A 10848-nucleotide genomic window follows, 5' to 3' on the forward strand; every position below is an offset into this window, starting at 1 on the left:
AACAGCTCGAAGGAAGGGGAGCATCATGGGATGGCAACATGGAGAATCTTTCGCAACTTCCTTTGGTGTGATCTGAATCCCAGATCACTCATATCGATCATACTGCATCAAAGGGATCGATGAATCCACTCTGGTCTGATCCTGATCCAGATCATTCCAAAGGAACGCACCCAATCAGGCAGCATATGTTTTCAAAGTCGTGGCTATTAAAAGTCCTTAGTCGATCTTGTTGCTCTCCAAGTCTGTCGTGCAAGGTTTGTAGTCGTTAACACGGTTTTAGGCTCGTTTCAATAGGCGTTGACTTTTGCTTATTCAGTGGGAATTTTTATAATACTGCCTTTTTTGTTTTTAAGAGCTAACTTCAGCAAAACTCCTGTTAAACTCTTTATTTCACGCTCGCCAAGATCCCGGGTCCAGGTCTAGATCCCAGAGCTGTTTTGTTTATTTTTCCTTTGCTCTATCTAGGGTATTCATCTCAGAAAAATGAGTGCTGTTATTGTTATCGGGGCAAACTGCTACTGTCTTCTGTCAAAATAACGCATTGTGCTTGCACGTTCAGCCTTACATAAGCTTAAATACAAAATGTATGTAGAAGTATTGTCTCATTTTGATTCGTTCTTACTTATGATCTATTGGAGTACAGACGCATGGATGTCATGTCTTGATCTCTTATTGGTTACTATTAAAAACTGGATCTTTGGGTAATGCAATTCGAGAGTTTTCATTGGCTTAGCCATCATGGGTTATGAGCCATTATACCATGCTCTACAAATGTGGTAAGGGTACACGTGAATTTTTGGGGCATTTTTATGTTTATTTCAGTCTATAGTTTTCTATAATTTTGGGATTATATTGTGAAAGCGAAGCTACTTTGTCAAAAAACTTCTGTCCCAGCTACCAGGGCTTGAGTGTTCATATGGGAAAATTTTCATCCCGGTTGCTGAGATCTTGGTTGTAGAAACCAAGGCCTCAGTAACCAGAATGGCCCACCTTATAAGAACACATCAAAATTTTAACAAAGGAAACCAGAGTGAGGCAAGATCTTGGTAAACGAGCTCATATGAAGAGGCCCTTAGACTTACTACTGTGAATAATACAGCACAACTTTACTATCTTACACCTGGCTATCTTAAACTCCCTCATCTCCACTGTTTTTCACTTCCCATGAGTGTAAGATTCCAGGTTAAATTGTACAATCAAACCTCTCCTAATTACCTCCTCAAGAAATTTTAATGAATATCATGTAATCGTACCCTTTATAATACAAATGTTAAACTGAGAATTCAACTCTGCCCTTTGGTGTCTAGCTGTACAGTTTCTGAATACTGTGGAACCCAGTTAATCTTCCCACCTAGATGTGGGGTTCTAAAATCTGTATACACATATAAGCAACAGTTAATGACTAAGCTTCTGTTTAGGTGATAAGAAAGTGGCTGCCATGACAAAAGAACATGAGTACAAGGTGGGCTTTATTCTACTTTATCCCACTGTCTTAAAAATAATTCTGTGAACTAGGTAACTTAAAAAATTGCTTAGCAATCAAAAACTGTTCTAATTAAGAAAGAGTGGCAATTACAATAATTTTCAGTTTCACATTCCATGGAATCCTGATTTTTCAACCCTCTAAGGGAAACAAAAATTGATTTGAAGCATTGGTGGTTCAAGAAATCGGGGGTAAGATTACAGTATTTGACTGACTGGAGGGAGCAACTTTTGGGTTTGAATTATCAGAGGTTCAAAAAATGAATGGTTCAAGAAATGGGGATTCAACTGTAAATAATAAATGATCTCTTTGAATAACTCAAGTCATTAAGCATTAATTATTCTTTCTTCAGTTTAATTGTGGTAGTTGATCTGTTATCATATAGTTTTACCTTTATTGCTGTTAATATTTTAAAAGCCCGTCCTTTCTCCCCAGCTGCTTTCAGGTATTTTTTAACTGAATGTTGCCACCTGTCGTTCTCACTTGAAAATGCAAAACGCTCGGAAACAGAAGTTGCTTTTAGCTTTTCAAGAGGAAGTTAACTGGTGGCAAGATGACGAGAAGGTCTGTGGGTGGAAATGCCATTAAAGCAAACATTAGTGTTTCACCTATTCATCTTTTTCAATTCCTTTTGAAAAGTCTCACTTCCTATCTCTAAACAAGGATATGTTCCAACTGGCTAATAAATTCTTCCCCTAAGAATGTGACTTCCTCTTTTGATCAGAGTAATACTGAAACTGAGACTTTGTTCCAAATGCTAGCATAGTGTTTTGTTCACCACCTGATCTGCATTAATTTGCAGTGTGAAAAGATAAGATCATACAGGGAAAAATTTGAATTACAGCGAACACCACCATACTTGTGTTCTAGCCACTATGTCTGTCTTAGGCAGCAGTAGCTGAAAAGTGTCCATCAGTCTATTAGCTAGAAAGAAAAAAATAAAAATAAAAATCTTTTATCTTTGTAAATCCTTTATTAAGCTCAATCTGTAAATATGTTAATCAAAAAATACCCAGGACAATGCCATAATATCAATCAAGACTAAAGCGTAAATATCTTGGGCGTCTTTTTTGAAAGGAAGTAAGATACAACAATTTCAAATAGACCAAAACAAATATAAAACCATGCTACACATAAACTAATGATGCCAACTGTGGCTCAAACAAAGTTTCAACATTAAAAACATTTGTTTGTGTCATAAAGGTCTTGCATTTCATGTAACCCTAAGCTCTTCAAACAGTTTGCCTTTTGGTTTAGAAAACAAGAGTTTCTGTTTGATTACACTGTTGAACCTCACCTTATTTCGTAAGAGCACCCCTTGCAAACAACAGGTTCTGTTTAACTAAGAAATGTTCATTATTAACAACACAAAAAATACTGCCTTAATGCATGCCCATAACAGCAGCAGCTAACCAAACATACATCATAGTTTACCTGTTGTGAACAAAAAGTCATTATCTACCTGCAAAATATCTGCATAATAACACAGATATTTACATATCAGCGAGTAGTTTTTCGAAAGGTAAGCAGGTGACCTAAAATAACATGGGCAAAGGTGAAAGCTGGTGAAATATATCACAAAATTTTTTTTTGCTCTTAACTTCTACAGAGAAAATTAAGGTTCACATTCATAATCTTTCTACATTTAAATTTATTTTCAGATTCTTTTGTAACAATAAGTTAACCTTGACAGCAACTTGTTAAGTATAAATAAATTCCATATTAGGAAAGGTATTTTGCTTCAGCAAAGCGTGGAAAGAAAGTATTTTCCAGATAATAAATATTAAAGATATTTTCCTTTTCACCCTTAATTTGTACTGTTAATCGCCTTCTGCCTTTTCATAAATTAAATATTGCAGTCATTTTGACGCATTGTATTTTGATTTTTATTCATGTATGAAACAGCTAAGCTATCAGCTAACAAAGGAAACGTTTTATAACTTTTGCTCTGCCAAATAAGAGTCAAATTTTAATTGATTCTAGAGACTTTTGAACTTCTGTGGCGAATTCAGACTTTAAGAAATATGAGTTGTACTATATCGAGGCAAAGAAGCCTATTTCTTCCGCAATGAAAATGAAAATTTTTATGCGCAGGTCGAAAAAGGTGGTTCAACTGATCTCCGGTTTTACTTTCTACATATTAACTTTGCAATGAGGAAATTTTTCTTTGAAAAGCTTGACGCTTTCTTGTGAAACACTGAAACAGTCCGTGATGTCGAGTGTTTCTAAACACGGAAGCGAGCGGCCCAGCTCCAACAGCTGTTCATCTCCATTAACAATGTCCGTGAAAGATATATCCAAATTCCACAAGCAATCCAGATAACAAAAGCATGATTTCAGGCCTTCATACGTGAGCTTACTACATCCATTGATAGATAGAAACGAAAGTTCCACGTTGAAGCAGATCGTCCTTAGTCCTTCGTCTGTTATGTCGGCAAATCCAAGGCCCAAAGATCGAAAATCGTCGCTCGCATAATTTGCGATCACGCAGGCAGCGTTGTCCGTGATACCTGTTTCCATACTGTCCGAATTATGGACAATAAGCCTAGCCAGTTTTTCGCATCTATTCATAAGAGCATAAACGCCAACATCGGTAATTTCGCTAAATTCTAGAGACAAATCCTCGAGGCAGGGCAGGTGATCGGCGATCACGATCAACGACACGTCTGTTATTACACCGTTCGAAATGTTCAAGCATTTTAAATTTCGGCATAATTGAGCGATTGTACAAACTCCAAAATCCGTGATGCCGCCGTCTTTGTCGCAATAATCGATCACGAAAGATTCAAGTTTTCGGCATCTTTTTGCCAACGATGCCAAACTTTTGTCTGTCACAAGAACTTGGTTGTACCTTAGGGTGAGCTTTCTTAGTTTTCGGCATCCACTTGCCAGGTATCGAACCATTTGATCGGTCAAGACATCAGCGTAACTGCGTTGTTCGTCTTCCAACGAAGCTTCGTAGACAATCAGTTTTTCAAGCTCAGGACATCCCGTCGAAATGACCTTGATGGTATTTTCTGTGACTGCGATAGAGTAAGCGTACAGTTTTCTCACTCCAGGGTTATTTTTCACCAAACTCGAAAGCGCTTTCTCGGAAATGTTCCTCAAAGGAATCGAAACCGTTTCGAGAGCACCAGAATTACGCGCCAAAGCGAAAATGCCATGATCCGTGATTAAGTTACATCCATTTAGGTAAAGATTTCTCAAGTTTGGACAGTGCACTGAGATATGCTGCAAGGACTCATCTTTAATGCTAGCACAGTTCGTCAAATTAACGCTTGAAATTAGATTTGTCTTACGAGGTATGATCCTTGATATGGTGTCAGCTGCTACTTTCGAAGCGTGTTTCTGCCAAATATCAACCCTTTTCCACAAGCTGGGATCGTAGCAGAGCCTGTGCCATCTCGTACATACTCTTGTACATCGGATAAGACGAGGATAATCGAGATGAGAAAGAATTTGGATTATAACGGAGTCCGGTAGAGATGTGATCGTAGCCATCGCTTGACCGTCCTTTGTTTTAGTTCTTCTTTTCAGTTATTTCATTGATTTTCCCGCGCATTGTTCTCAGCCTCTTTTGCATGTGGCCTCGATACCGTTTCTCGTCCCCAGGCCTTATCCTTACCTCCACATGTAAGTGGGTGACGGCGACGCAGCACATTTGCGAGGGGGGCAGTTTCTTTGTTGTTCCTCTGGTGGAGTGCTAGAGCTTTTCAATGTGAGTAACTTGCCTGCTGGAAGCCATTATCTCAACTGTATTGTATTTGAATTTGTTGAAATGCATGTATCGATACCATCTTTCGGGACATAATTTTGATGTTGGAATGCCGTGAATCTGACTGTTAAATTTGAAACTTCCAGTCTCGCCAATTTTATGATAATACATTAAAGCTCAAGGAAGCTTTTATTTTATTACATAGGTTTTATGGCTTGTTCTTCATGCTGAATGAATTTGGGTAAGTACACTACAGTTAAAACTACGAAGAAGTTACATTTTCCGGTTAAACATGGCGACCATCCTGGTTGGACTCCTCTCCTCCCACAGTCCTTTGCGGGCGTTACCTTTTGTAACTTCAGTTTCTATGGCTATTTTGAAATTTAAATATCCCTTAGCTCTCCAGAAGCTTTCAAATAAAGATAATGTGGATAAAATTCTTTCATCTCCAATTTTCTAGTATACCAAAACCTAAGGATAGTATACAAAGAAAGACAAGTTGAATAGTCTGGGGCCTTGCATTTTGTTTTTGGGCTAATGTAGTCTATCCTTTCCTTTTCTGATGGGAAAGTGAAGTTTTTTTTATGTAAAACTTGAGAAAAGTACAGCAAGATATCAAAATATCATGTAAAATTTACTTTAATCAATAACAATAATCCTGGTAGTGGGAAGACTTTTTTTGTCGGGAGAGGGGGGTTAGTGAAAATGATTATTAGAAGACTGATTATCTTCGCATGCTGAAAGGTGGGGCAGGAAAAAAATCCACAACCAATTGTCCTGATCTAGTGAATTGTTTCTCTTGTGCAAGTGAAAGTAAATGCTTGGTGGTTTGTAGGCCAAGTGAAATAATTATTAGCCTTAGTAGTTTTGTGAATCTGAGTTAAGATGTCAGCTTGGTGAATGATAATTTCCACTCAGAAACTATTTCCAAACTCAAGACTGCAAAATGAGCAGACCTGTCAACTCTCACAATTCTGCTGCTAGTTTTAACCTTTTCTCACGGCCTCACGACAAGACTCCCAATCATATGGTTTTTGGGGAAAATTCTGACATATTACCTTGTTGAAGAATAAAAAGGAAAATTAATGAGGAATGCTAGTGCCAAAAAATAATATGATAATATAGAAGAAAATTTTACTTGCCTACCATTGCATTTTTAAATAATTTGCACCATACTGTTTGATTTGTGCTTGTGTTAACTGTTTTTGGAGGCAAAAGTTAATTATTAACCAGATCTCAATTCTATGTTGACTTTCCCTGTAGCCTTTGCAAGTTCATGCCACATTTGCAGCATGTGAACATGATTGCAATCGGCAAAAATGGCAAAAACAAGGATTCGTTAATTGTTTATCTGGAAAAAGTAGAATCTCACTACTTTTTATAGAATCTTCAGATTTCCTTTCATCAGGGGTTGGTTGGTCTGGGTGAGTGAAATTGAGTTGGAAGCATTGATTAATTGAAAATCGAAGCTTACTTTGTGTGTATTTGTCCTCTGATCACACTTTTGTCTGTCCTATTGGCAAGTTATATTTAAGTGGGGCAAGTGAAAACTGTAATGTACAGGCCTTCTGGGCAAGTAGATTCCCCCCCCCCCCCCCCCCAGAAAGGGTTTGGACATTATGGTTTAAATCTCAAACTGCAGTACTGCAAGTGTTAACTTAATTTACATCCTTGTTTGTTCATTTCTCTCCTAAGTATAAATCATTGCTGAGGAAATCTGCTAAGATTGTTTTGTCATAGTTTTCAAAGGCTTTGAGGGTTGTAAATTACCTGTGATGGTGCAACGTTTTTAATTTTGTTTTTTCATGGAGTCTTAGAAACTTTTTATGAAGAACATCTTTTACTTGTCATGTTGTTTCTTCACCAAAAGCCTCAAGTGTGATGAACTGCATTAATTCAACCATCTTTCGGGACAGAACTATTTTGTTGAAATGCATAGTCTGACTTGAGAGTTATGAAATTTGTTAAGTGAGTTTGTGCCCTAGGCTGTAGTCAATTTTTCACCCTTGTGCTGAAATTTATCTCTCCAGCTTGTGTCACTAACTGACAACAGAAAAGAACTCCACACTGCATTTACTGTAAGTATAATAAATTATGTGACATATTACAACAAGGATAACAATACAAATCTTTATTTGTGCTCTGAAGATTTACATGTAAGAAAAATAAATTGATTCTAGGTTGAGTATTTGCAGATATAGAGATCACAGTCACTGAAAAATAGCAAATGCTATTCATGCTAAGTGGTTAGGCCATGCTGTAAAAAGTGAAAAATCAAAAATACAGTAGAACTCTGGTAACTTGAACTTGAATAACTTGAACTCCCCCGCTAACTGAAACTAATTCCCCTTTCCCTTGGATCTGACTCCACTTTTCAGTCATTTAAACTCAGTTAACCTCAACTTGGATAACTCAAATTCCCCGCTAATTTGGACTAAATTTTGTTTCCTTACCTTTTCCCTTGATCAAAATTTACCCGCATAACTCGAATTCTGGCTCATGTAACTGATTACAGTTGTCATCCCATTTGCTTTTCTTGTTGTGTTATTGGTGAAAACACTCAAAACTAACACAAATTAGGATTTTGCTATGATACTAACCAGCAAAAACATTTCAGCAATCAGTAAAGTTTCCTTGAAATATTGACCTACAGCTGTAGGTCCTTCAAATTAATTATCTATTTCGGGGAGGGGGGGGGGGGGGAAGAAAGGGACCAAACCAACTAAAAAACACTTTGCATTGAATGTTGCTGATCGACTTTGGTTTCGCCACAGTACTGCAGCGTCATTTCAAGATGTCAGACATGGATGACGATTTCATGTGTGATGATGAAGAGGATTATGACCTGGAGTACTCGGAGGACAGTGCATCAGAGCCAGACGTGGATTTGGAAAACCAATACTACAACTCCAAAGCTCTGAAGGAAGATGATCCTAATTCATCATTACAGAGCTTCCAGAAGGTGTTGGACCTGGAAACAGAAAAGGGGGAATGGGGTTTTAAGGCTCTGAAACAAATGATCAAAATCAACTTCAAACTAGGTCATTACGAGGAGATGATGACCAGATATCAACAGCTACTCACATACATAAAGAGTGCCGTCACACGAAACCACTCTGAAAAGTCCATCAACTCCATCTTGGATTACATCTCGACTTCAAAGCAAATGGAGCTGCTGCAGAATTTTTACGAGACAACACTGGAAGCTTTGAAGGATGCCAAGAATGACAGGCTGTGGTTTAAGACAAACACAAAGCTGGGAAAGTTGTACTTTGATCGAGGAGAGTTTACCAAACTAGCAAAGATCCTAAAACAGCTGCATCAGTCTTGTCAGACGGACGATGGTGAGGATGACCTCAAGAAGGGCACCCAACTTCTGGAAATTTATGCTCTCGAGATACAGATGTACACTGCACAGAAAAATAACAAGAAGCTCAAAGCTTTGTATGAGCAGTCACTTCACATCAAGTCAGCCATTCCCCATCCTCTCATAATGGGGGTGATTAGAGAGTGCGGTGGGAAGATGCACTTGCGAGAAGGCGACTATGACCTAGCTCACACTGATTTCTTTGAAGCTTTCAAGAACTATGATGAATCTGGAAGTGGGAGGCGCACAACATGCCTAAAGTATTTGGTATTGGCCAACATGCTAATGAAGTCTGGGATTAATCCATTTGATTCGCAAGAGGCAAAACCCTACAAAAACGATCCTGAGATTCTAGCCATGACAAATCTTGTTAGTGCTTATCAGAATGATGACATTAATGAATTTGAAAAGATTCTCAAAACCAACCGCAAGAACATTATGGATGATCCATTCATAAGGGAACACATTGAGGATCTCTTGAGGAACATCCGGACACAAGTGCTTATCAAACTGATCAAGCCGTACACCCGTATTCATATTCCATTTATCTCCAAAGAGTTGAATATTGATACAGAAGAGGTGGAAAGCCTCCTTGTGTCGTGCATTCTTGACAATACTATTCACGGCCGCATCGACCAGGTCAATCAACTTTTGGAACTGAACAGAACAGGACAGAGTGTTGAAAGATTCCACGGTCTGGACAGGTGGACCACACAGTTGAATTCTCTCCACACTACAGTTGTAAACAAAATAGCTTAAGCTATGTTTAGAAAAGCACTTGGATTAGAGATGTGAGCAATTATTGTGTGGATGTCTTTTTTAACTTAAACCAGGCTACCTGCTGTAAGTGTAGCTAAGAAAGCTCTACACAGTTAGAGCATGTCTATTATATGTTATATCGTAGTAGATTTTGTTTGCTCATATATTTCCTGTTTACCGTGATTATAGAGGGCTGAGTCATGCTGTGTTTGATCATTTTTGTGCATGACTTCTGTGATATTTTCCTTAAATTAAAGAGAATATCAAGATGATTGCAGTGCATCTACAAAAAAAAAATAATGAGCTGGTAAATTAACTGAAAAGTACATGCAGCAAAGATAGCCAAGATTACATGTAAGACAAAACAAAAATGGTGAACTTAAAAAATCATGGCTAATTATTTTAAGATCTTGAGACTGCGTGCGGAGTTTGGCTTTGCATAGGCACTAAAGGTTCTAGTACCCTGGGTCTAGCAGTGAAGAAGGAGAATTCCATCATTCAGTTTGTAGATCTTTATATTTTAAGTACAAAATGCCTCATAATCAATACAGAAGTTTGCTGTGGAGTTTTTTTGAGTACATTATGTGGAGTGTTGATTATTTTATGTGGTTGAAATGCATTGATCTTATCACTGAGGAAGCCACAGCCTGAGATGTCAGCTGTCTCATCCTCCTAGGGTTTGTGGTATTTCCTGCAGTAGAAACTGCTCTGATACTCCTGTGGGATAGTCCTGAGAGTACGCAGTCAATTGTGCATAGTTTACCATTGATTTAATTTGATTTTGAAGTTTTCAAAGTTAACCATGTGCAAAACTATAATGATACGTTTGAAAAGCGAAAAGTTCAAACCAGTGTTTTTTGGCATAGTCAGACCTGATAAGGAGTAACCAGTCATTGTGTAAAGATCAATGTTCAGAATATGTGTTTGTATAAAAGATCACTTCTGTAGGATTTAAAGTCACATTGTAAGATTTAAGGGGCCACATACAATGGGCCAAACCAATGTGGTCAATTGTGTTATTTAGAAACCCGTAATGGGTGAGATACATAGTTCATCTTTGCAGCTTCTGATTAGTTTCTGGCCGTTGCTTGCTATCTGGCTGTCTGTTTTCATTCAGCTGTCACCTTTGTGGTCTTGTTGAATCCTCGGTTGAACTTGACTTTTCAAATAAAAATACAGTTACAAGTTTGTGACATTAACGAGAGATGCTTTTGTTTTGATAGGCCATTTCCAAGTTGCCTTTTGCCTCTGTTTTAAAATGAGTGGACTCCCTGGGACAGGGATGATTTAATATTTATCTGAAGGGAGGATGAGAGATGAAAACATGTGCTCCACCTCACAAGGGATATTAAAGTTAGTTCAACCCCCCCCCCCCCCCGGGGGGTGTTACTTCCGTAAATTTTGAGTAGGTGTATGCCGTTAAGGGTCTTAAACCCTGATCCTGACAACCAATCTAAAGCCCAAACCCCCCAAATGACACCCTATTGAAGGGAAAAAAACCAAGAATAGCGTGTACGGCTCAAC

General features: G+C 38.1%; 2 protein-coding genes across 7 annotated transcripts; one reads left to right on the forward strand and one right to left on the reverse strand.

Annotated features, from left to right (window-relative positions):
• The first annotated feature begins 17 nt into the window (after nt 1-17).
• Nucleotides 18-9601, forward strand: LOC145483860 (COP9 signalosome complex subunit 2). Of its 6 annotated transcripts, XM_081462415.1 has the most exons (6): nt 18-254; nt 1419-1462; nt 1919-2047; nt 5404-5439; nt 7229-7276; nt 7973-9601. In XM_081462415.1, the coding sequence occupies exon 6, from the start codon at nt 7993-7995 to the stop codon at nt 9322-9324; it is 1332 nt and encodes a 443-aa protein (XP_081318541.1). In that variant the 5' UTR covers nt 18-254; nt 1419-1462; nt 1919-2047; nt 5404-5439; nt 7229-7276; nt 7973-7992; the 3' UTR covers nt 9325-9601. The 6 variants fall into 6 exon arrangements, with proteins under 6 accessions (XP_081318541.1, XP_081318542.1, XP_081318545.1 ...); XM_081462416.1 differs by lacking the exon at nt 1919-2047; XM_081462414.1 differs by lacking the exons at nt 18-254; nt 1419-1462; nt 1919-2047 and adding an exon at nt 5130-5201.
• LOC145483862 (F-box and leucine-rich repeat protein 13-like) lies at nt 3614-4989 on the reverse strand. The gene has a single exon (XM_081462420.1). It carries the CDS (start codon nt 4982-4984, stop codon nt 3617-3619), a length of 1368 nt encoding a protein of 455 aa, XP_081318546.1. The 5' UTR covers nt 4985-4989; the 3' UTR covers nt 3614-3616.
• Nucleotides 9602-10848: the final 1247 nt, after the last annotated feature.

The sequence above is a fragment of the Orbicella franksi genome, chromosome 4, assembly GCF_964199315.1.
Source record: "Orbicella franksi chromosome 4, jaOrbFran1.1, whole genome shotgun sequence".
Lineage (NCBI taxonomy): Eukaryota > Metazoa > Cnidaria > Anthozoa > Scleractinia > Merulinidae > Orbicella > Orbicella franksi.